The following is a 27,380-nucleotide window of genomic DNA, read 5'->3' as shown; positions in this document are numbered from 1 at the left end:
TGAGCTGCAGTGATTAGAAAAGGCGGAACATTTGATATTAACCTCAAGTGTGAGAATTCACTAGTTTTCACGGTCTTACAATATAATAAATTGAATGTTTTTTTATGACATTAATTAAATTAATTGTAATTAAATATATAAATTAAAGTCACGGTCATTAAACTGTCAACTTTTTGAAATACATAATTTTTGTGGAGTGTCTCTCAGTTTCCAAACAACCCACTCAAATCACAAGAGCCTTATTTTTGTTGATGTGCATATCAGTACTGGAGGGAAATTTAGTGCAACAGTAGCAAAAGCTGTTTCTGGGCAAACTCAGCTCTGGTGACCATCCATAAATCTGAATATAAAGTTCAAGTTTAAATTCATCAGTCTATGATTGGATTTAGTCTCAGTTCTATAACTCTTCCAACAGGCTTTCACAGGCCTTAAAAACATAAAGTTAATAGTTGAGAGAAAAGAAAATAAGGCACTCTAAAGACTATTAAAGTATGATTTGAGTGATGATAAAAAAAATAGGGATCACCAAAGTTACAAGAACAGGAACATGCACACTGCTTGCATGGGTACAAAAAGACTTGGCCTTTAAGAAGCTACAATTTTGTCAATCATGACAACATACTGATGACAAATTATAATTAGAATGAATTAACAACAAAGCTGATCACGATATATTGAGAGGCTGTTCAACAACTTTGTTGTGAGCAGAAAATTGCTGTATAAATCCAGATCCTACTTAGTGCTCTCTCCTGCAGTAATCTAGAGTTTAAATGTCCATTTATTTTGATCAGCTACGCACTGCTCTGTTTTCTCATACAACTACTTTCTCTTTCCTCCAGATACAAGATGATCTCAGAGTTTACATGGCCAAATCATGACTTGCCATCAGACAAAGATGCAGTGAAGAGGCTCCTGCAGGGGTGTGGATTTGACCATGATGTGGCCTATGGCAAAACAAAGGTCTTCATCCGCACACCACGTACCCTCTTCAGCCTGGAGGAGCAGAGAGCCGAAATGGTCCAGAGAATCGTCCTCTTCCTCCAGAAGGTAAGAGAAATGATGATGCATTTTTCCTCTGACAGAGCAAAAAGGAAAGAGGAAATAAATAATTTTTGACATATAAATATAAATGTTACATCTACTGAGAAGCCCCTTGTTGTCAGCGATTCATTATATTTCTTCCTGTTTTTAGTTATCTTTTTCTTTTCTTTGATTTTTGCCTTGAATTTAAACAAATGAACTGAATTAGCAAATATTCTTTTTTGTGATAATAAAATTCACATATTTCCCTATTCACAAACATCTGCCATTGTGAATACCACTGATTGCCAGTCATCAACAACTATTATCTGATAAGGGCCTTGAAACAAGATCATGAGGGTGATGTGGATTAAAGGCCCGAGTCGTGTTCTCATTGGCATTCACCAGCACTTGTTATGCATATGAATAACCTCAGAGACTAGAAAAACTCAGACTCCACTCAAATTTTCCCACAAGTTATACAAGCACTGAGGTATTTTTGGAGCTGATATAAACTTGTATTATTAGCGTTATTCTCTGTCTCTCAGGGTGAATGTCTCTGCCTCTTCTCTTTCTCTGTCTGAGTTTTCACCCACACAGCTCGTGTAAACTTGTAAGATGGGATGAGTGAATCTCAGAATTATAATTTGTTTCAGATTTTTTGGGAGTAACATTGATTCTTCTATCTGATCAAAATCACTGGTAGAATGCAGATTTGTCTTTAAATCATCATTGGGCCAAATTAGTTTGTGGTTTTGGGTTTGATCGTGGCCACACTGATTTAACCATTTTGCTGACTTTGTGCTAGCCTAATGTACCTAATATGATAATGTAAGTAGTGAGTTGGCTATACGTAGATAGCCCATGGTTTGAAATGGCAGGGGTGAGGGGAGGGGTATTCAGCTGGTTGCAATCTGCAACCTCACCACTAGTCCACAAAATCCTACACACTGGTCCTTTAAACCGTTATTCAGACAAAACATGCAAACTAAAAATATCTTACAAACGATATCATTGAAAACAAGTGTAATGAATAGTTTCAGCCCCAGTATGAAGCATCATATCATTTTCGAAGTTGTCTTACTAAGGACAAAACACAGTGTTATCTTATCTTGTTGCTTTGTGACTAGTAAATCAGTTTTCCCTCCAGCTGGACATGTTTTAAATGACCTGCTATGAATATTGATCACCATGCATCTGTCTCTCTTTTCAGTAGTTGGTAAGCTCATCATGCGTCAGTGGCTGGATGACACCTTGAGGCGAGAATGCCAGTATCTTGGTGTGATTATGTTCTATGGCCTGACATGTGTCGGATCAGCGTGTAGAGCAAAACTTACTTTGATAGATGGAGAGATTGGTTTGTAAACGTGCAGCACTGCTCAAGCTGGCTGTCAAATTAAGAATACACTATGTAAATTGCCTGGAGGCTTCAAAATGCCATCTCTGACTGACAGGCAGGCAGCAACAGCATCAGTCTGTATGTGTGTAGAAAGAGTGTGCACACTCTGAATATATACAGTAGTGTGCACACTCTTGTTTTGGCAGGTGTGAAAAAAAAGCTGTAAACTAAGAATACTTTCACAAGTAGAAGTGTCAGTGGTTTATTTTTATCAGTTAACAAAATCAAAATCAAATCAATATTTGGTGTGACCACCTTTTGCCTTCAAAACAGCATCAATCCTTCTAGGTACACTTGCACACAGTTTTTGAAGAAACTTGGCTGGTAGGTTGTTCCAAACATCTTGGAGAACTAACCACAGATCTTCTGTGGATGTAAGATGGCTCAGATCCTTCTTTCTTTTCATGTAATCCCAGACACACTCGATGATGTTGAGATCAGGACTCTGTGCGAGCCAAACCATCAATTCCAGGACTCCTTGTTCTTTACGCTGAAGATAGTTCTTAATGACATTGGCTGTATGTTTGGGGTCATAGTCCTGCTGTAGAATAAATATGGAGTCAATCAAACACCTCCCTGATGGTGTTGATGATGGATAAGTAGCTGCTTGTATTTCTCAGCATTGTGGACACCATTAATCCTGACCAAATCCCCAACTCCATCTGCAGAAATGCAGCCCCAAGCTTGCAAAGAACCTCCAGTATCCTTCACTGTTGGCCGCAGACACTCAAAATTGTACTGCTTTCCAGCCCTTCTGCGAACAATCTGCCCTCTGCTACAGCCAAATATTTCAGATTTTGACTCATCAGTTCAGAGCACCTGCTGCCATTTTTCTGCACCCCAGTTCCTAAGAATTTTGTGCATAGTTGAGTCGCTTGGCCTTGTTTCCACATGAAGACCACTTCTGGCCAGACTTCTCTGGACAGCGAATGGGTGTACCTGGGTCCCACTGGTTTCTGCCAGTTCTGACCTGATGGTGCTGCTGGACATCTTCTGATTCCAAAGGGAAGTAAGCATGATGTGTCTTCATCTGCTGCACCAAGTTTCCTGACCACTGTGTTTGTGGTCCTCAACATTGCCTGTTTCCTCGTGCTTCTTCAAAAGAGCTTGAACAACCCATCTTGAAACCTTAGTCTGCTTGGAAATCTTTGCCTGGGAGACACCTTGCTGATGTAGTATAACTACCTTGTGTCTTGTCGCTGTGCTCAGTCAAGTGAAACAGTCTTCCACGACCACATCTTGGTAGCAGAATTTGGCTGTTCCTCATCCAGTTTTAAGCCTCCTACACAGCTGTTTCTGTTTCATTTAACGACTGTGTTTCAACCTACATATGAAAATGATGTTCATTAGCACATGTTTGGTATAATTAGTTAATCACACACCTGACTATAATCCTACAAGATCCCTGACTTGGGCATGTTTACCCTTAAGAATTCATACTGTTGTGAAGGCACGGGTAATCAGATCAAATATTCATTTGATTTAGATGTTTTTTCTTTCAGCTCACTTTGCATTTTGTAAATTGATAAAAAGATAAACAGTTAGAATTTATATTTGTGAAAATATTGTTACTTTACAGCATTTTTTTCATACCTGCCTAAAACCTTTGCACAGTACTTTACATCAGGATGGCTTCAAGCTATGTGATTGACACACAGACATTTTCCCTGTCTTTACATTGGAATCATGTGGCCGAATACCTCCACACCATGTTGCTTTCATGTCTTTCTCAAGGGGTATCTCGAAGCTTTCAGACATGAAAGGGTTTTCCAGCCCAATTGACTTCTGCTTCTGATTCATTGGTTGACCTTTGTATTGATCTGTATGACCCTTTACACGCTCTTCCCACCGACGTATCAGACGGGTGTTCCTTCAACCTTTCCCTCAAGAGAATCCTATCTTGTATCTCCCAGGATAAGCAGGTTTTAATAACGAAGGGAAAGCCCAGAGGAATACCAGCTTTTCCTCCCAAACCAAACACTGCAGCCTCGCAGAGGTGTCAGAGCAGGCATTTTTAATCTTGCCCTCTGTCAATGTTAAGGCCATGCAGTATGTGCTTCACACACAGACATGTGCATACTCGCCTATACTACATGCACTCACTGACACACACAATCAAATAGTGGTGTGACAGCAGAATTGACTCCTGTATCTATCATGCTGTTACTCAAACAAACATCCCAGCCTGAGTCTGATCTGCCGTGCCAAGCAATCCCCTTATCAGCACCTGGCATACCACACTGCCTTATGCCAGTTGGTACCACATTGCCAGGACTGTCAGTGTATGACTGGGGATCAGACACACTTCTTGTCCTTCCATTTGACTCATGGATTTATAATAATACCACTTAGTTTGCCCCATCGAACTACTAAAAAACACAATGTGTGAATCCGCACACTTCCTACAGATGGGTTGAGTGGTGCCTCACAGTGCCACTGCCTGTCGAAATTGGGAGAACATTGTGTTTTTCTGCAGCTCTGCTCTTATTTTACCGCTTTAAATTACCATGACCTGTCCTCCATTGAGGAGGGGGGAGTAGCTGGTAGAAAGGGATGGGGGCTGGAGGAGGGGCTCCCTCACAGCTCCATTTAATCCTGCTGTTATGCTCTCTGTCCTTCATTCATTTCTTCATGTGCTCACACTCACCTCATCTTTCCACTCTTGTTGTGCTGCATTCACTCAATCCACCCACCCTCAAATTTATTACAGTCAAGCCTGGGTGCATTACCAGTGATTGCTCTACATCTTCTTGTTTGCAACCATGCCTCAACAACATTGAAATCTCTACCTAGAACAGAGCAATTCAATCATTGCCAGAAGAAATGGCATCTGGAAGAATGGCCAAAAAAAGCACACAGTCTAACGTAAATACAGATATAATAAATTATACATAGGCCACCCCCACCTTCCCTCTGTGTTAAAATGAATATTTCATAAATTCAAGCTCAGCCATCCACATCACAGTAACTGTCGTTGCTCGTCAGAGTAGCAACAATGATGAGAAGGGAGACTCCCCCCAGTGTATTCTGAGCTGCAGCCTTAATTGCTTTCCAAAGCTTTACATAGTCTCTGTGTAGCAGTAGGTTTATCAGACGTGGTGAGTGTTATGTCTTGGGAAGTAAGCTTTCACAGCGTGGCCATGGGGGGCTTGTCTGGGCAGGAGCTAAATGAATATGTCTACAAAGGAATAAAGAGTTGTATTTTATTATTTTGTATTGTTTCCCAGTGGGTTACTTGTGTCTTGAGGCACTAAATTGTTCAATAATAACTAAAATCTTGTGTTTGGAGAAACTGACACAAAAAGGGAGTAATCTGTGAATAGCTCCGCACAGCCCTCCTGTGAATAGCAGGCTAGCAAGGCTAGCATCACTCCTCCTCTCTGATTAACTGTCCAGAACTGATATGTCACCTGCTAGACCTCAGCAGAAACATGATCTCTCATGATCTCCTGATCCCCTCTGAACCTGTAAAGTGCTTTAGTTATCTTCCAAAGCTGTCACCTCCACAAAAACTTAATTGTGTGAGACTGCTATAGCAGATCAAAGGAGGGTGGTTACCTTTTTTGTGCTGGGTTTTGAACAAAGGAAATGTGCTTCCTCTGTTCTGAGAGAAGGTTGTGACGAGGAAACAGGCATTTCTTTCTGTCTTCCTCTGTGTCTTCAGTCTCCTTTGCTGTGACATAAGGGCTCTCGGTTTATAGGATGTTATAGTATGATACGCAACTGTTCTATTGTGATTTTTTTTAAACTCCGCATTTGCAAACTCCCAGCATATTTTGTATTTAATGCTTATTTTCTTGATCTTACATCAGCCCCTAACCATGTAAGTGATTTTCAAAAAACTACTCAATTTCATAGCCAGTTTTTTCCAGGCTTTCTTTGAATGCTGTAGCCTAAAATAACAGAAACACAACACAAAAACTCTAAAAGGTTGTAACCATGGGACTTTCTCCATGGCAACTTACATTTGGCTCACAGCCAATTTTTGTTTTTTTTTTTTAAGATTTTACTTCAGTCTCTAAATCCTCACAAAGAAATCTTTTATTTTATCAGCACTTTTCATTTTCTAAAATATCAGTTCAAGTTAAAAGGGGCATTCTAGTGGCCTTCTTCTGGTTTAGTCCCCCATCTCTCTTTTCATATATACTACATATGAAAATAATGAATTGACTGCCAAAAAGATTAAAGGTACCTTGTGAGGTATTTGACCACTAGCACTACTGTGGAGCAGTGTAAAAAAGTGGGTCCCTGTTTTATTCGTATCCTGGATGCACACAAGGTCAAAACAATCCACATGCTGATCTTGGTTTCTTATTATTCCACTGATGGGCAGTTGGTGTAAGTAACAAGTCAGGCAAAGATGCATGTAAAGAATGCACAGTTTAAAATATTTTTTAAATGGGCTTTGAAATGTTTTATCATTTAGGACATGCATTCAACACATTCAGTGATACATGCATTGTAATTATGGGTTAGCAATCATGAATTTTCTGTGAACTGTTTCAGCTTTTGTCAGTTCATACTGTAGATATTTAGGGCGGGGCACATTGAAATACATTCATGTAAAGCACATGCACTGTGTTCAAAGCTCGTATATTCTTTTTTTAAACTTTTACATCATGGCTTTAGTGCATGGATAGTATAATGTATTTTTGATTTACCTCCTCAATAAGTTGATTTTATTGTGTGTCCTTCAAACATGTTTGATGTGTGTTATTTTAAGCTCACACTGCTGACCATTGGCAATATTATTCCAATCTATTTTGTCCAGTCCCATCTAATTGATTGATGGGCAATCAAGAGCCATTCGATGTAATCTCCAATACTGTCCCTTTCAGTGAGACCCTACAGTTCAAGATCAGTTTGAACGCATTTGTTTCACGTCATTAGAGTACATTAGCCCAGAGCTAAAAATTCAAAATGACATGATGCTATGAGTCATGATTGAGGGAATGAGGGATCAGCATCAGTATAGTTATGTTACTGGTGGATGCGTGCCGCTCATCCGAGCACTTTATTGATTTATGATAATGACTGCTGGCCTGAGCCTTGGCCCAGTGTCTCCCTGTGACAGCCTGTGGTCAGAGCACGTTGCAGCCTCACTAAATTGTGTCACACACTCTTGATTCTGCCTCCCTCCTCCCACTGTGTATATCGAGCAGGTCACTGGAAAACCAGCTCAATATCCCCAGAGGACGTGGAAACTCAGGCGTTCAGCAATGGATTGCAGTCAAGTGTGTCAATGGTGCAGACCAGCCTATCTGTCTTTCCATGTTGGGATTTGGTCATGGGTTTTTTCCCAGTTTGTTTGTTTTGGATTTTAGATACTGCAGTTTAGTTAATGGCCTTTTATTAGAGCTACTGCCCCAATACTTTTAGATCGAAGACATTCAGGAGCAAGTAATGGGTCCTGTCTGTGTTGTGCTCTGCTCAACATCTCAACTGCAACCTTCCAGCTCTCACCAGTTGCCCTGGCACATATGATTTGTGAATGCTTTTACCCAGTATGCAATTCGAACCAGCCAACCCCCAAATAAAACCCCAGCAATCTGTCCCGCTTTGTTGCAACCAAAGATCCCCAATCTGGCTTTGATGAGCTCATAAATCCAGGACCCAGAGCGTGGTGCGGGCAGGCTCCATGATGGCAGAGTCTCTAAAAGGATGATCAGATGGCTTTATTGGCCAGGAGAGTAAGGGGGCAGACCGTCAGGGGCCTTGTTATTGGCCTGATTTATCCACAGTCCCCCGAGTGTCGTCTTCATCAGCTCGCCACCGTCATCACGGCCAGTCTGCTTCACTGTTTGAGAAGCAGAAAATGCGTTTATGGTGTGTGTTTGTGCTCGTGTAGGTGGCTGGATGGCCCCATCATAATTCTAACCTCTCACCACTTTCCACCTGTCACACACCTTAATGAGGTTCCAAAGACAGTGGAGAAAGTTTATGTCTGCTGTTATCTGATTCATTGTTGCTTTATGGTCTTTTTTTCTCCTGCTTTGCTTCTCACCTCCAACCCGGGTCGTTTACAACATAATTAGTGATTTGTAGCTTAGATAAACACAGTTGTTGATCTGGCATAGGCCTGTGCACCATGTGGATATTAGACAAGCAACATCTTAACTGAGCTCCCAGTGAAAATCAGATTTGGCCACTTAATGCTTTGTTACTTGGTGTATCTTATGAGCACATATGGGGTGACACAGTGTGTCTGTGTGTGCATCTGTGACTGTATTTATGACATGTTGTGAGTCATGAGAACACCTGATACAATTACCACATCAATAACTGAGAAAAACAACCTTTGAAAATAGATAAACAATATATGTGAAAATCCTTAGAATACAAATGACTGGGGAATTGTATACAAAAAATAGAAGCAGAGGGAGGCAGATAACCAATCCAAATCTTATATCCAAAAAGGAAATATCTCCAGAACCTTAGTGAATAACAAATAGAATTTGTTTTTATGGCGATACAACCTTAATGATCTTCTTAGATAATATATGAGGTCAAGAAATGATCAAAATACCAAACAAGCAGAAAATTCAAACAAGCAAGCTGCTTAAAAAAATGCCTTTGTGAACTCATCAGATTTTCTGGACTTGTCTAAAGTGTGTGACTTTAGCCTGGGTTAACTTTTTCAAATTTAAGTCAATACAACAAACACTTCACATATATCATGTAAGCTTAATGTAGCTGCTGTAGCTACACCACAGCTGAACTGCAACTCTTCAAACATGTAACCACATTTCCTGAAGGGGTGGACAAATCAATAATTGAAGTACTGATACCACCAATACTAAGTGTTGTTTTGAGTAACAGCAAAAATTGGATCTGTCTCATGTTAGATCCCATTCTGGACACGTGAAAATCTTCTCAGTGCATGAACTCTAGGCTTGCTTAATGTTAAAAGCAAATTGTTTGATGGTAATAGAAATCTAATCAGAAGCAGCAAATTATTAGAAAAAATTAGAGGTCTACAAAGGTCCAAATTGCTGAACCTGATCCATAATGGGACCATGGAAAACCTGCCTGAACCTGATGTGCTTTAATTAATTTTCAAAAAAGAGAGAGACTGGATCTGAAGGGGACTTGAGCACAGTCAAACCATAAAGTAAACAATGTGTCCACTCCTCTTCACATTTAAAGGTTTAAATTCCAACCTAAATGCACTCATAGTCTTCGCACTAGGGTCTTTATGACAATAATGTTTGATCCAAATCCTGCTCTGTAATTTACTGTAACACCCTGAGTACAGTCTGAATTTAGATAAAAGTAACTCTTAACCTTGTTCACAGAGACAACTAGATCAGCTGCAGTTGGGCCAGTATGTGAAACTCATTCATTCCTCCCACTACCGTCACCCCGAGCATGTGGGAGAGTCATCTCAGAGGGGTCGATTAGTGATGAATATGTAGTTGCTCTTCCTTTCTCACTCTCATCCATTATGTATTAGAGACAGTGCAGCATGGAGGAAACCGAGGACAAGGTCGTCAACTGCCATTTTTGCCAGAGAAGCACCATTTGGGACTTACAGTAACACAGCATCACTGGATCTATTTTTGTCCCTTAATGGATGTTGGTTGCTTTGCATATTTTTGTTATTGTTGAAGTAAGACAAAACATAACGGGTGATTTAATATGGCATGTCAGCTTTTCTTGATCTTTCAAATTTACCACATTTAGATGGTTTTCACTGGACAGCAAAGAGTGCTTTTGACAGGGCTACGAAGAATCTGATTTTAATCACAGAAACCAGGCCAGTAGGTTTAAGTCCACATCAGTTAATATCCGGAAGAGAGATTTCTCTACTTCTTTTTGTCTGATAGGGCTGATCTCAGCTTACTGGACATACCACATGATTACATAAACATTAAGGCTTCACAAATCAAAATGAAACTTTCCTTTTCTGAGAAGGACTGTATGACCAGGCTGGCCTGGTGATTAGTCAGCTGACTGGCCTTCTTTCATTGATCTCAGTGTGATTCAGCTTCCTCAGAAGGCCACACTCTTTCCAGTTCAGCAGTAATGCTATGGATAAGCCAGTGCTTTCAACTAGATCATCAAATCATGACTCTCCAGCAGAGTTGGCTCTGTGCCATATTCCTTTAGTTCAAAATAGGCATTTCATGTCAGAAAATAATGCCAAAGTACAACTTCAATGCATATATGTGCAGCTGATATGTTTAAAAGGTTAACTGTCATTTTGGAATTAACCTTGTGCCTTGAGGAGCATGACTTATCCTGCCAATTATTAACACTTCCATTCTCATCAGGTGAAAACCACCTCCTCCACAGTCTTAATATGCAAATGTAAGGAATCCTTTTCTTTGCCGTCAACCTCCCCCATTCTTTGAAACATTAAGTATTCATGATCTCCATGATTACTGGGCATTACAGTTCGATGATATCCAGTGTGCAGGACTGCCCTTAAATTGTGACTGTTAGGTTTGTGGCACTAAATTCACTCTAGTACTGATTATCTAGCATTATTTAGATACAGTGTAGTCAAATAAATGTGTAAATAACTGAGAGTTATAGGAGGAGGAGGAGTTTACTGTAAAAGGGGAGCATATGGTGGTGATTTTAGTGAGGGTGGATTAAGACTTATGGTTCCCTGGGGTCCCACTGACATCTATTATTCATGTTTTAGAGGGTGTGATAGGTATTCAACCTATGTTTGGTTACAGACTGCAGGGGTCCTTATTTTAGTCCCTGTTTAGTCTGAATCTACACTGCAAACATTACAAGCACTAACAAATAAGTACATAAGATTGTGTAATGAATTCTAATAAAGAGTAACAAAAAAACTTTGGCTGCATGGTACCTTGAAATACACATTTATATATTAACTATTGCAGCGATATTCTGCTGTGTCTATAGCTATAGTCCTTCTCATGATTCAGATTTTAACACAGGGGTTGTACCTCTTTATGGTCAGCTTTTTACCACTAGAGCATAAAAACTAAAAATAGCCTGGGGAGTGGGGAATATTCTCCCAAATAAATCAGATCTATATATAGCAGCTCTAAATGTCCCGTAATCCCGTCTTAAAGGGGTATTCCAGCAGATTTGAGGGTTTTCATGAGTCCTCTCATGAGTCCTCCCCTGCGAACTATGAAGTTTCAGGACAATTTAGATTCATTGTTGCTCCTTTCAACTGTAGCTGTAGCTGTGAGTGCCATGCTGGTGCTAGTGTTGGTTTTCTCTCTCAGTTTGGATCTGTTTTGGATCTGATCTAATGATCCTCTGGTCTGTTTCAGGCTTTTTGTGACAGTTTCAGGATCTTTTTCATCTGTGTTTTTTGTTTGTTGTTGGGTACAAGTAGATTCTCCACATGTCTGTTTCTGATCCAAATTTAGTTATGAAATGTCTGTAGAGTTTGAAAGATTTGGACATTTATCAGGCAAGGAGCGTCTAACAAAAACTGTATGAGTACTATACAAATTGCTAGAGTAAAGACACAATGTTTATTTTCCATAATGTGTAATGTGTGTATCTGTGTGAAATTGAGTATGCAGGTAGATATTGTTTGGGTCCAACTTCAATTAAATTCCTCCAATTTAAATTCAATTTAAAGTAAGTGTGGCTACATAAACACAAAGTGAGATAGTGCTACAGAAGACTGTTTTCCTCCCTCACCCACGCTGTTAAATCAAGATTGAGGAGAATGCAGAAGAAATTAATGAATTAGACTTAAGTCAGATTCTCACACCTCATACTATTATACCACACTGCTGGTACAGCAGCTCTGCTTAAACAAAGCAAAGACCTTGCTCTTGTGTTCAAGACAAGTCATAAAAGCGATTACATTTTACACCAGTAGTGTTACCTATAGAGATGTCTATAATTGCAGTTAATATGCATTTCATGATGTTGTCTTGTGTCTCCAGGTGTGGCGGGGCACTATAGCCAGAATGCGCTACAGGCGGATGCGAGCAGCCCTCATCATCCTTCAGGCTTACCGCCGCTACAAGGTCAAGTCTTACATCCGTGAGGTCAACCGCCGTTTCAAAAATGTAAGATCCATGAAGGACTACGGCAGACACGTGAAGTGGCCGACGCCCCCCAAAGTCCTGCGCAAGTTTGAAGAGGCGCTCAGGAGCATCTACAACAGGTACTCACTCAGACACAATAACATTTTAGATAACAGTCACTTTATCATTAAATTTGACATTTCAAGATTCAAGCTGCTAAGTGGGTCTTATTATAGACTTTATAGTCTTTGGGTTAATCCATGTCTATTTCAAATATTTCAAAGATAAAATGAAACTTCATTTAAATGTTTAACAATGCAGTCATTCAAAACGGAGACAAAGGATGAATCTTTTTAGACTAAAATGTTTTTAATTTGCAGCGTTTTGAAGAAAATCACTTTCCTAAATTGGCATTAAAACTAAAAGTGGCTCTGACTCCAACCACAGGAGACAATATATGGCCCCATGTGTTATTTTACATCCAGATGAGTCCATTTGAAGCAACTTACACACATTTCCTTCCGCCTTGGGCTCACACCGGGCATTGATTTTTCTTCCTCCATCAAAGACTCATCACTACCTTTCATCCCAGTGTCTGTTTGGTTTTATTCTATTTGAAGCTGGGTGCAGTTAGAAAATAGCCTTCCTAGAGAATAATGTTGGCTGTCAGGATGTGTGAGTGAAAAGCCAATAAGTACAGTACAGCTGGGGTCTACTGTAGTCCTGCTATACCACCCCACTGGCCCAGCTATCAAGGCCTCAGCAGAGATAGATGTTTTTTCTCCATTCCTAGCTTTCTTTTTGTGCGTGCGTGCCTCCAGGTGGTGGGCATGGACACTGATCAAAGGCCTTTCTCCAGAGGAGGCCCTGCAGGTGAGGGCCAAGGTAGCCAGCCTGGAGGCCTTGAAGGGCCAGAGGGCTGACTTGGGCCTACAGAGGGCCTGGGAAGGAAACTATCTGGTGAGTAGTTAGGATGGTGGTGTGGGTGGAGAGCAGTGATATTTAAGGCTTTTAAAATTGAGAAGGACAAAATGAAACTTAACACAGCAATAGAATGAGAAATAAAACTGTGCAAATTGTTTATTCACGTGCGATTGTGTGTCCTGCAGTTGTGTCATGTTATTACATAAATCAGCTCATGTTACTTTATCGTTCTCTCTCTACTTGCTACATTTAACATTTTTGTATCAGAGCTGAAACTCCAGCCCTAATCTATTGTATATCATGATAATTTGTCATATTTACTTCAGTAATTATAAATAATAACTTATGCAAGAACTGTTTTGTATTTGTGAATAATATTTCTCTTCTCTTGTTAGCTCATATATTATGTATTTATGCAGAACTTCTTCACTTTAAGCAACTTTAAACAGCAAACATGAATTAACATGTTTGTGAATCAGTGTGATTTAAATGTACCAGGTGTAGCCAAAAAGGCTAATTTTCATCTGCAGTCTTTAGGCAAGTTGATGTTAAGAATTAAAAGAAATAAAGTAAAACAAAAAGCAGACAGTCAATACAGCATAAATAAAAAGAAGCCTACTTAAAAATGAAAAACTAAAAAAAGACAACAGACAAGTAATTTTGACAATCATGCTTTATAACAAAAGGCTACAAAAATACAAAAAATAATAGTAAATACTCTAATACTAATACTGATAAAACAAACTCAAGGCAAGTGATGATCAGACATCACAAAATGTATGCAGACTGCAAATGAAGCAGGTAGACATTGGTGGTACATGTTTGCACATTTGTTTCTACCATTAATTACTGTGCAGTACGACCACTTACACGTTCTGGACTGGACTGTGGTTGATTGGTTTAACCAGATTTAGATGTAAGTGGATACTGTGACTAATCTCAGTTTAATTATATGGGATTCGGGCAATTTATTCATTGAAAACTGTGTTGACAGTAAATTTTGTTTGTTATGTGATTCATAACTTCAGTAATTCAATAAAGTAGGTTTATTGCTTTGATTTATGAGAATGTATATAGGATGAGAGGTTTTTTTCACCAGCCTCATCTCGAGCTTGATCAGTGCAAGTGCTCTCTGAGCTTGAGTGTTTTAACATATTCTCTGTGTTTGTTTGTTTGTGTGTTTTTCGTGGCCATCAGAAGCGAGACAGCCCTGACACAGCAGCGTCGTTCACACTTGTCTCCAGCGAGCTGCAGCGGAAAGACAAATTCATGAGAGTTCTGTTCTCCTGCAACGTGCGCAAGGTTAGAAGGCTTTTAGTGCATTTATCCACCATTAACCACATGCACACACAGTCACAACATGTATCTGTCTGTGCAAAAGATAAATAAACCCAACTGCTCCTGGTTTGTGCCACCACCCTGCAGGGTGTTAAGATGTTAGTGTGTTTGTGTGCACTTACTGTATCCTGTGGGGTGATTAATGAGGAGCTTTGTGTTTCCCAGATCAACCGTTTCCACAAGGCGGAGGACAGGGCTGTGCTCATCACTGACCGCCACCTGTACAAGATGGACCCCCTGAAGCAGTACAAACCCATGAAGAGCATCCCCCTCTACAACGTATGAAACCTTCTTGTTATAATACAATCCCTCTAACAGCCTCCTCTATTACAAACACAGGGTGGTAAACAGGGGGTGGCTCATTAGACACAGGTATAACAGCATTTTAGTGCTGATTTCCAACGAGGTTACATGTATATTGGCTTAATAGAAGTGAGATCTTCAAGATGCAAATCCATAAAAACACTGTTTTGTGTGTTGTTAACCAGCATGGGTCTCAGTGAGAATGATTTATGTAGAAGTCTTTTTGATGCATATTGAATTACAGACTACACACTCAAGCAGCCTCAAAATGAAAAGCCATAGATCAAATTACTGCACAGTAATATATGCTGCCCAGTGCACAAGAGTCTTTTGTTTTTGCTGTTGATTAATCCAAACTTCAGGCTAATGTGAGTTTCGTCTTTATATATATATGTAAATAGGAAAGATGATTATGAGGTGAGTTAACAAACTTAGCTTGTAATAGTTCTTGTTTCTTTGCCTCTGTTAAACTTCTTAAACAATAAGAAAACATACTCAGATAAGAATTCAGGCAAGGAGAGTTTAGTCATACAGAAAGGAAATTCAAGGTATGAAATAAGAAAAAAAAGTACATATTTATGATTTTGATCTAATCTTTGCATTCTTTTTTCCATGTGAAATACTTTTTCTGGCCTCTAAAAAGTACTTATTTGTCAGCCATTATTTATGTGAAATCACACTGAAATCTGACACAACTCACAGACGAGCACCATGCCATACGGGCAAAGTAGAAATATCTTTGTAGCCAGAAGTCACAAAGAGGTTGGGAACCACCACTTTACAGAATGCATTTAACAAATTAAACGGAGCTAGAGAAGAAAACACCAAATACTGATTACTTACCATTTTAAAATTAATCAAAAAGGAAGGTGTAAGACACGTCTTACAACTTCTGGAAATTAGAAGAGCATAGTAGCTAAATTTTGCTCCACCATATTTAGTTTAAAACAGTTACCAGACCATTACCAGATCATTACCAGACCTGAGAGGCAGAGAGCGTTCACATGGTGAAAGACAGTCAGAGATGTGTTTTAATCCTAAACCACTGAGAGATGTATATATGAGCAGCAGTAATTTAAACTCTCTTCCAATTAACTGTTTGATATGGACCACACTACTTCTGGCAAAGCTTAATTACAACCGCTTCCGTATTATACTGAGACCATACATCAGAAAATAAGAGTCCCTTCAATGAATAAAATGTATGAACTGCCCAAATTACTGAAGACCAAGTGCAGTAATAGGATCACGTTTAACATTTTTCTCACACTAGATAGTCTTTTAAATTTCTTTAAATGTACACACAAAGACATATGTAAAATATTGCAAGTAGCTTTTTAAACAGATAGACACTGGCTCATTTTAGATTGGAGGTTTCAGTGGACTGGTGCTAAAATGATTAATTGATTAATTGTCAAAAATTTAGAAAATCTGTTGACTATTTAGACCATATAACAAGCAAAAACAGAAAATGTTTGCTGTTCTCAGCTTCTCAGATGGGTGGGTTTGCATATTTTTTCTGTTTAAAATCATTTATTCAGTATGTTTGGATTTGAGACTGTTGGTTGAACAAAACAAGTAATTTGTAATTTGTAATCTGTGGGCTCATGTGGCCATTTTTCCAAATTTTATGACTTTTTCGGGGTAGAAATTATCAACACATTCATCATTAATGAAAATTATAAATAGCTGGAAGCCCCTCTTTAGATTTTCTATTGCAAATATTTATTTTATACACAGCGACACATTAGGTAGATGATCCTGTTGCACTTCTTGTTGGGTTTTACATTCCATATCCAAAAACAACAGTGGAGAAATTTGGGTGGCTTTCTGAAGCTGTGGCAGAGGTGACAGTATTATCTTTGATTTCCCACCAGCCTGTTGTTCTGTGGCAACATGTCAATATGCAAAAAATGTCACTCAGCTCTACAATTGGCTGGTTTTAATTCATATTCTCTCTGTGATAGGTCTATTAAGGCAGCTACATGCACACAGTACATGAGGCTGTTTCCATGGCAAATGTATCCTGTGTGTGTGCTGACTTCATGGTACTTGTTTTCTTTCAGAAGCACTGCAAAAATCAGTGGCATGTAAGGTTAAGTAAGGTCTTGTTGCACAAATATAATCCATTTCTAGAGGCTGCTGTGTTTTTTTCTAACCGTTAATGTGACCTAGTCAGAAAACAAGTTCTGGTACAGTTTGTCCTTCTATACTTGTGAGGTCCCTCACCCACATAATGTGTTTGCCAGCATTCAACCCATAACTTTAAAAGACTTTTTGTAAAATATGCTTCTTCGCCTTCTTGCTGAGAGTTAAACAACTAGATCAGTACCACTCCCTTAAGACTTTTTGGTTTTTAGTGAGCTTTATGGTGGGCAGATTTGTTACCTTCAAACAGAACCAGGATAGCGGTCTCCCCTGTTTCCAATCTTTATGCTAAGCTAACTGTCTTCAAGGCTTGGAACTAATGATCAGGTAAAAACATTTTGAGGGTGGTGTATGTATTTGTAACTCAGTACAACAGCCCACATGGTTACCGTAATTTCCGGACTATAACGCCGCTACTTTTTTCACACGCTTTGAAACTGGCGGCTTAAACAATGATGCAGCTAATTTATAGATTTTTACGAGCTTCATGCCGCAAAAACATTTAGACACCTGCGGCTTATAGACAAGTGCGGCCTGTATATGTCCTTTTTTTTTTTTTTCTTTTTAAATTTAGTGGGTGCGGCTTATAGTCAGGTGCGCTCAATAGTCTGGAAATTACGGTAATTCAGATTATTGCACATTTCCACAGCAGTAATTCCCAACCGAGTCATGTCATATTAACCCCTCTGCTGCTTTCGTTTTTATTATTTAAATTTATTTTTATTTTAATAGGAATACAGTTTTCACTTTAATGATAAAAATACTGCTTACACACTTTATTGCACCACTGACCTTGGAGGTGAGGCAGAAATGAGACTGGAAGTGAAGGTGTAATACATTAATCTCTGAAGCGGATACGCCCCCGTCGTCTGGTGAAATGAGTGAGATATGAGGCCGGCATGCACTGACAGTTGTGACAAGACACCCCAGTGTTCAATCTGACAAAATGACAAGAGGGAATTAGAGAGACTGGAGATGGACACCCAAAGCCTGTGTCGCTGCATCTGGAAGTGAAATTGGGAGATGAAGTTTAGACAGATGGTGGCAGAGAGAGAGAGCAGCATGAGTTAAGGAGATTTTTAGTTATTGTTCATTCAGAGACAGTGTCGCACATACACACACACACACACACACACACATACAGTTGATAGATGAGGCTCAGTCCCATGCACAAGGCATATGGGGAGCCATCAGTGTTGTGGGAGGACAAGGGGGCACCATACACAGTATGGTTTGCAACTTTCAAACAGTAACAGTGATACAAGAGTACAGTACACACACTTTATAACCAGGATGTACTCAAGGTTAGAAACATTTACAGCTGTTTTTAATCCCTTTTTGAGAGAAACTTTACTCACTATTGCACATAATGCGTATTCATCTACAACTGAAAATAGTCTCCAACAAAAGTACCGTTTTGGTGCAACAGCATATTTGGTTAAAAACATAACGCATCGCTCCATGTTTTAGCTAATAACTGTGATTGTGAAGAGAAGTCCATTCATCTTTTAAGTCAATGGCTCCTCTGTTGCATCCATAATGCAGGGCCTTTTTAATGCAGTAAATGTCAAGCTGCATGGGAGAGTGAATTGGTCAAGGTGAAAAAGTGGGTGAGAGAGTGCAGAGAGAGAGAGAGGTGGGTGAGGAGGATGAGCTAGAGATAGAGATGTAGGCTGAGAACCACAGCAGCGTGACGTGGAGCTATTGATCGGAGAAGGTCAAACAGAGGGGAAAGCAGTTAGCTCATTGTTGATTAGCACTGATAGGCTAACACCACAGCATCCGCCTGGCTGTCCTATACTGTGTATTTACTGCTGCTCCTGCAGGGCAGCAAAAGGGAATGGCCCTGCTGATAGATGGCTAGTACTTTAGTGAGGAGCCAACAACTGTCTGCCAAAGGATTTATACACCAATTAATGCCTGTGCTGCAGAAGTGAGGTCATTACACTGTATTTCTCATTGAATAAAACAAATACTGTAAAAGAAACAGTGAAATATCTCCTCTGCTCAAGTGACTCATCTCGCTGCTTTTTACCCTTTTCTCCCTTTCACCTTCCATCTTTTTTCTATTCTATTCCTGCCCCCACCCACCCATCCCCACCTCATCCCCACCTCATCCCTCTTCCTATCTTAGTGTTGTCTTTCCCCTCTCTTCTCTCTCCCTGCTGCTGCTTCTCTCTTCCCGTTGTTGTCATGCCAACTTCCCAGGAGACAGTGTTGTCATGGATACCGAGCCGGCAGGGCAGATCAGCTGATGTCTGGTGTCGTTCAGGCATGTGCACAAATCGGTCTCTTGTATGTGCACTCTTTTCCACCCATTTTTCCAGCAAGGTTTATTTGTGATCCCTCCGGCTCTCGTCCTCCTCACGTTCTTTCTCGCCTCATTTTTTTTTTTATTCACCCGTTGATCCCTTCACTTCTGATTCTTCTACTTCTTGATTTTTTTTTCCCCTGAAACAACCACCACCCACAGCTGCAGTGTAGCCATATAGACTTTTACACTCAAATGGATGGTTTAAATGTGCAATTATTCCTAACCAAGTGGCTCAAAGAACATAAAGCATTGAACAAAAAGTGTGCTTCCTGAAAGTAACAAATTAAGCAAATCTATAGATCAGTGTGAGAAGGTGATGAAGCATACATTGTAAATGTGTAAATAACTTCATACATCTCACAGGTAAGTTGCAGGGGGGTGTGACTATTTTTTGCCCCATAAACATTACTTTCTGTCACACTGGTTCTGTCACAGCCGCACAACATGAATGTCTGCACAGCTAAGCTGATTATATTATATTCATTTAATCACAGAGCCTCCAGTCTTTGCTCTTGCTCCTTTGGTTCCCCTTATATCTTTATAGCACTGTTGGGATGTGTTATGTAACCAGTAAGTTGCTCCCATAAGAATAAACTGGGGGAACCTGCTGCTCAAATTATGTGCTCATGACAACCACAGAGCAGAGAGGATCAGACCAGAGAGCACTTGACAAAAACCACTATGGTCCTGACTGCATTTTCACAACTTTTACACTTTGCACAGGAGTTTCAGAAGTGCTTTTCACCAAAATACACCCACTGGTGTTACTGTATGGGAATATGGCACTTCAAAATGCAAACAAGATCTCAGCAACAATTTGTCCCTCACAAATGATACAGTCCTCCCAGCTTAAACAGTAACAAATGTGTCAAAAGATCACCTTTGAGCCAAGGAGTGAGATTGTAAAAAAGATAGAGTAGAACGGTGAGCTGCATAATACACAAAGTTTTCTCAAACATATTTAGTTATGTAAAAGGGAAAATAAGTTTGTAATAGCGACTGCATCTGAAAAATATAACCAGGGATGACAAGAGCAATGTGATGCACTCAGCTCTTTATCAGGCTTTTTCTGGTATTTTGTGTCAGTGGCAGTCTCGTGAATTTCTAACCTAATTCTAACAATCTGACTGCCTCTACAACCCACAAACCAAATAACTGAAACATATCATAAAATTAGACAGAGTATAAGAGTATCCAGAAATGATGCAACATTTCAAGGACAATTTCCTAATAAATTTGTTTTCTCAAAACATGAGAATGGCGCAAATGAATGACAAATTGATGACATGTCACATATTTTTACTTTTGTTAAATTTACTTGATTAATGGTTTGCTCCTTAAAATGTCAACAAACAATAAAGAATGCCAATCACAATTTCCTTATGTCCAAGGTTACCTCTTCAAATTGTTTGTTTGATCTGGCCAACAGTTCAAAATCTCAGTTCCCATTCAGTTTATTGTCATACAAGAAAAAGAAAAGTAGAAAATCACAATTGAGAGGCTGGATCTAGAGAACATTTGGCATTTTTGCATGAAAAAGTATTAGTACTGCAAATGATCAGGAATTCATTGCACAATACAGTAGGCCTCAAAATTTATATTGTATGGATTGTACAAAGATTGTGACCTTGATTACAAGATCGCTTTTATCGCAGCATGTAGAGGCCTTTAGTTAACACAAGTGAACAGACAAACCATTACACAATTTTTCCCCCACCCTAAGACACTCTCAGCCAAGTTGGAAAGCTGTAATGAAATGTATCATCATCCTCAAGTTTTTTCAGATTTGTGTGGGTCGAACAGACAAACAATTGAACAGATGGCTGGGCAGATAAATGCCCATACTCGGGGTAAAACTGATTGGGGGACTCAAGACAAAAAAATGAGACAAGGAAACAAATCAGAATGTATCATTACCCAACTCATTAGAACACTGACTGTCGTTCCAATCAATTAAGCGTTTAATATAAATGTAAATGTAATCGGCTCCATGCAATTAACTGCGGGTGGATTGCTAGACAGAGAGGCATTGCTTAAGGCTTTAATTCATGGTGATTACGTGAAGTGTTTGTTTCTGAAGTCACAGGCGTCATGTTGGAGCTAAATAAGCTAGCTGGTTGTTTAGCCACTGGTAACAGCCTGTCCTCTACTGATGGAGAATTTGTCTCAGCATTGCACTCTGCTGAGTGGATATTAATGTACCTGACTGGCTGCCTGTGGCTGTTTCCTCAATGTGCTGTGCCTGAGTTCAGCTTAGAAAGACAAATTAACGAGAAGGAAAGTAAGGCTAAAAGGAAGAGAGATAAGAGTATAAAAGAGAAAACCGGGATAAAAGAGAAAGGAATAGGGAGTTAATGAGACATGAGACAGAGCTCTGTTACTTCCTGAGATGTGTTTACCTGTGAAGATCTTGTTTTCTTCTTGTTATGTCTGCTTTGAAGACTTGTAAAGCTGGAAAATCCAACTGCGAAGCAGGGATTCCCCTTTCAGTCCTGCTGCTTCTCCATCGCTATGTGGTTTTGGGATTGGAAAAATTTGATTGGTCACTTGGGACTCTGATCAATACATCTTACTCCAAGCTCCAAATGCTGATTGAAGTCCTTAGTGGGAGAAATCCCATACACCAATAGACACCACATACTGGCCTTTATTCATTCATTTATTTATATATTTGCTTTGTCTGAGTTTCAAAATCTGTGAAATCATTATCCAACCACAATCATTACCATTGTATTATTTTGATAAGGTCACAGTACTGTTTTAGTGAGATGTATGTTTATGTTTTTTAGTAATAGTAAGTCACAGACGTCTGATGCTGTCAATCAATAATTAATTCCCCTCAAAGCAGAGTAGCAATGTTTTGTCTCCATAAATATTACACATATAACAAATAGAAAAGATGCAACTTACACGTAAGAAAGTGAAATGAGTGAAATTATATACAGTATACTGTATAACCTTCACTATAGATGCTATAGATATAGTCTAGAATCTGACATTACAATACAATAAATCCTACATTCATATAAGTCAAAATGCTGATTGTGATTCAGTTTAGTTTATATGTTCTGTATTAATTTAATTACCTCTGTGTCTAGTAATAAGCATTTAATCTGTGCTAATATTAGGTGGCTGTGTAGTACTGAGCATGTGATTTAGTGTTTTCCACTTTGTGTGAGAACTCCATTTTGTGTTTTAAGATATGAATATAGCGTGTTCTCAGTTTGGCTCTTTGTATTTTGCATATTGAAACTCATATTGTGAAAATTGTGCCAAACCAATTATAAATAAGCACTTTTATTCTTTTATTTTCAAAGCGATCTGCTGAATACACCAGATTCCTCAGGTCTCTTCCCTTTACTTCCTTTGGATGAGATGATGAATTGTAGCCTGGTGCAGCAGCCCCAGTGAATTCATGTCCTTTGGGCTGTGCCAACTCAAATCCCCTGATATGCATGTGCATCTGTGTCTGTGTATGTGCTGCATTTTGTGTTTATCTACAATACAGATGGTTATGTGATATGTCTCTCAATACACATTCCTGCCTTTGCACATGGTTGTGTTCCTCTGTTGAGCGTACATGTTTATTTGTGTTTAATTGTATGTGCCCTCTCTCTCCCTCTTGGTCTGTCCCAGGTGACAGGAGTGAGCGTGTCCCCTGGGAAGGACCAGCTGGTTGTGTTCCACACCAAGGACAGCAGGGATCTGGTGGTGTGCCTGCAAGGCATGGTCCCTGCCAATGAGAACCGCATCGGGGAGCTGGTTGGCACCCTGCTTAGTCATTTCAAGAGGTAAGCTGTGGGGGGAAACAGTGGGCAACAAGTGATGGTAGAAGCTGAATTACTTATTTATTGGCCATTTTCATCTGTTGTTGTCCTAAAATGCTTGAAAAGCAATGACTGTAGTTTGATGATTGAAAAGACCCGGTGACACCAAAGTGAAGTCTGAGGTCACCTCATTTCTTTTATTTACTGTGCTGAGAAAGCCGTTTTCAGTTAATTCAGCATGTTGTCCCCACTTAAACCCTGTGCATTTGAGTTAACCTCCAGCAGCCCTGCAATAAAAGATGCAGTCTTAAATGACAATTGACTGACATTATATAACTTATGTACACCATTCAGCCACAACATTATAACCAGTTACCAGTTTGAATGTTGTGGCTGAATGGTGTATATGATAAAAGCTGATCAGTATATGTGCGACCGATGTGACCTGTGGCAGGAGGATTATGGGGCAGATAGAGTGCACAGTCACAGCTGTCCTCACTTGAACCCTAATGTTCAGTTAATCTGAGCTCAGAGCTCTCTCAGGATGGGATCCTGTGAAGGCTAGCATTAATTTCCAACCTCCAAAGCTGAGAAAAACAGAGATATAGATTACACGCTCAGATGAAATCCCTGAATCCTGCAGTCTTTCTCATTCTTACCTTGCGATTCACTGAGGTTCATTTCAGGATGGTGCCTTTTCATATTCCTCTCCAAAACTACAATTCAAGATGAGCACAGAAAATCCACTATATACCGTTGTTACTTTGAAGAATAGGCACAGATATCAAGCTAGTAAATACGTTCATATGCACATTTCTAACACTTAACTAACACTACAAACTGGCAGTCAAAAGATGGAGCGTATCCTGTTTTGTTCTGTTGATCAGATCAAGGTAAAACTTGTGAATGGGGATATTGAATCTTGTAAATGAGCTGAGTTCATCTCAGTTCAGCTGAGGTTAGTTTTACTGCAGGTGGTCTGCCTGTCTTTCCCACTTAACATCAGGAAAATGAGGCACCCACGCACTTCCTTAAACATCAAACTGAACTCAAGTTGTCCTCAGTTCACTCTTTTTTTTTTGAGGACAGTCACAATGACCCTCTAGTTCATGCACAAGGTTCATGTAAAACCGTTTTGCTTTATTACATAACATAATACTGTTATATAATAAAGCAAAATGCTGTCATATGCTTTGAATTGTATTGTATCACAGTATTTAGCCAATGTTCAAAAGTGTTCTTCCCCTATCATTACAAGCAGCTTACATGTGGTTTAGCTGCACATCAATAGGAACCTCTTGTCTCTTTGAACCTTCAAAGAAATGATTTTAAAGGTTAGCTCTAGAAAAGAAGTCTGTGAATGAAATGATTTCATTCTTCCACCCTCATTCCACTTTCATCCTGTGTTTTAATCCCAGGAGAGGATGACTGTCACCTTAGCTAACAGTAGCTTGTACATAATCACATAAAGACACAAAAAACATTAGTCATCTCCAAATCTGCACATTACAGAAACTGTGTAGGAACAAAAAGAAGACCAATGCTATTGAAATATCAGAGAATCCATTCAACGACTCAAAAGGCCTCGAAATGTCAGAAAGGTTCACATGGAAGCCACTTAACTTTCTTCTCTTTACTGCAGAGAAAAAAAGTTCTTGTACCAATTAGACTTTTTGTCCCTGTTTAAACCCAGAGTGCTTTATTTGACTCACTGGATTGGATTTGTCATTAAATCCAGCAAGACAACTAAAAATAATTAGATTTACCTGTTGCTGGCATTTCCCCTCATTCCTTTTTCATTCAGTGACTTGTCCTGTGGAGCATACATGATTTTATTTAGACCTTATGACTAGATGATTATACCTTGTCCAAAACAAGCAAGAACAGAATCAGCGGCTTTGCATCGTGTTTGCACCAAGCAACAGGAGTATAAGGCCCCATGAGGCTGAATTTAGGCACAGTGACAAAGCTAACATGCTGATTTTTTCAGAGGGTCTAATGTTTACTGTGTCGCCATCCTAGTTTAGTGTGTTAGCATCTTAAAATTTCTAATTAAAAAGTACTGAGGATTTTGACCTGATGGTAGCACCAGATGACTCTTTGGAATTACCAAAGTTATTATAGTCCATCCTGAGGGGAGCTTGAATACAAGTACAAAATTTCAAGGCAGTCCATCCAAGAGTTGTGATGCTAAAGGAACAGTTAGGTCATCACCAAAGTCACTAGTAATCAATCAAGTGAATATTGAGATCTTTCATTCTGGACTGAAGTGGGCGATCAACCAACTGACAGACCAACATAGCCATCCATAGAGCTAAAAATGCATACAGAGAGTATGTAGTATGTAAGTTTGAGAGTTTCTATGGTCGAAAGGGGTCTTGTTACTCCTCAACTTTTCCCGGACAGCAACCATAAAACCCACATCTAAGCTTCAGAGATTTATAGGCAAATCTCAGTTTTTCCGTCCTTGTTGTCTACGACGCAGCAGTAGAAGAAAATGTCAACAACAACCAAACTCTGTAAATCCAAAAGGAAACAACCAATCTTGTGTGAAAGTAAAATGGCATTAATTGCACTGTGAAAGAAAAAACATGCAGTAAATTGTATTGATGGTTGACCTTTTCAGTTAATTTGATCCCTCTATTCTGTGATTACTGTTTTGATAAAGCACTTTTTTTTTAAATCACAGACATCACTCATTTCATTGATAATTGAATTGACTCCTGCACAATGGTCTGGCACATGTATTGATTTGTGCCTGTTTGTCTCTCTTTGTGTGTGGGTGAGAGAGGGAGCGAAAGGGAGAGAATGGGACAGTGTTTGTGCATGCAGACAGATGTGCCTGCATCTGCTTATCTCAGAGAGTATGTGTGTGTAGAATAGGGGGGTGTACATGTGCTCCATCATTGCCATTCTGTGATGGTATCTTGTTTCATTGTGGAGCCCATTTCTCTGTAGGTATCGGGCTGAAAAAGGCCTCCACTGGGCCTCACGTAATGACCCTCCATGTGCTTCGCATGCCGACTCATCCATCACTGTGAAACACTGACGGAACAAAGGGCACACCGGCATGTGCAAATATGCATGTGCGTTGGGTTGCATTTGTGTGTGTCTCCTGCATGAGGAGGAATTCCTGAGAGGCAGGCTGCATGCTACTGTGTTCGTGTTTGTGTATCCACTCTGTATGATCTTTTGCATGTAGTGTCCCACGACTGCAGCTCCCTGTAGATGTGGCTTTAACCTTTATCTCTCCTTCAACATGCTGCACAGTGCACAATATGCACAATAGCAAGCAGGCAGAAGGGCAGCTTACAGCAGCAACAAAGCAACACTTTATCCTCCTCAAAGTGACAGCGAGGCCAAAGCAGAATGACACTGCCGCTGGGAATAAACCCTCTTCTTGTCATAGCTGTGTCTGGATACTTGAATTTCCATGAGGCACGATTTGTTTTTGACAGTTTCCAAATCTGCTTGGCATTAATCTGTTTTTGCACTTTATTATGAATTTTGATTTTTGCTGAGGACTGAAATGGTTTAAATTGTGAGGTAGTGTCAAGCGGGAACTTATCAATACAGCACCAAGTTGCCTCAAACTGAAGCGATTCAGAGATTTCAGCAACACATACATAAGAAGATAACCCTCTTATCGGCCATGACGCACCACTTGTCTAGAGAAATTCAGAAATACTTCATTCTTATTTTGCATAAAAAGGAGGGGGGATTAGATTCCCATGCCTTCAGCCTCCCTACTCCTTTTCTTCCTCCATCCCTCTTTTCCCCCTGTCCCTCTTTCACACCTTTTTTTTTCTGCACCCTATTTTTGACTATATCCCCTTTGTACTGATCTCAGTCTCTCCTGAACCCCTTGTGCCCCCCCCCCCCCCACTTCCTCATCTCTCTCTGTCTCTCTCTCAGTCTTTCCATTTTCCTCCCCTGGCTCCCCCTTCCTTCTTCATTTTTGGAGAGGAGGCAATGAAATATTTAAGGCTGCGCTGCTGTTGGGGCCTATATTTAGATGAGACAGAGCCACCCCCTTCCTCTCTGTCTTGTGTGTGTGTGTGTGTGTGTGTGTGTGTGTGTGTGTGTGTGTGTGTAGTGCAGCAGTGCAGACACCCTGCATCTGTCGCACATAAACCCTCTGCACAATCAATGAGATATTCAGGCGATCAAAAAGACTTTACTATATGGTCCAC

At 39.8% G+C, this 27,380-nt stretch overlaps 1 protein-coding gene across 1 annotated transcript in view; it reads left to right on the top strand.

The window, feature by feature from the left end:
* myo1d (myosin 1D) overlaps window positions 1–27,380 on the top strand; it is a 94,466-nt gene that overhangs the window by 44,064 nt on the left and 23,022 nt on the right. Inside the window, exons 16-21 of the mRNA XM_018689436.2 lie at window positions 840–1,047; window positions 12,310–12,533; window positions 13,215–13,353; window positions 14,515–14,619; window positions 14,821–14,934; window positions 23,057–23,211. Coding sequence (XP_018544952.1) covers window positions 840–1,047; window positions 12,310–12,533; window positions 13,215–13,353; window positions 14,515–14,619; window positions 14,821–14,934; window positions 23,057–23,211 — 945 coding nt within the window. The remainder of the gene's footprint in view (window positions 1–839; window positions 1,048–12,309; window positions 12,534–13,214; window positions 13,354–14,514; window positions 14,620–14,820; window positions 14,935–23,056; window positions 23,212–27,380) is intronic.

The sequence above is a fragment of the Lates calcarifer genome, linkage group LG23 (genome assembly GCF_001640805.2).
Source record: "Lates calcarifer isolate ASB-BC8 linkage group LG23, TLL_Latcal_v3, whole genome shotgun sequence".
NCBI classification, from domain to species: domain Eukaryota; kingdom Metazoa; phylum Chordata; class Actinopteri; family Centropomidae; genus Lates; species Lates calcarifer.
Note: the sequence above shows the minus strand (reverse complement) of the source record. Positions and strands in the feature narration are given on the sequence as shown.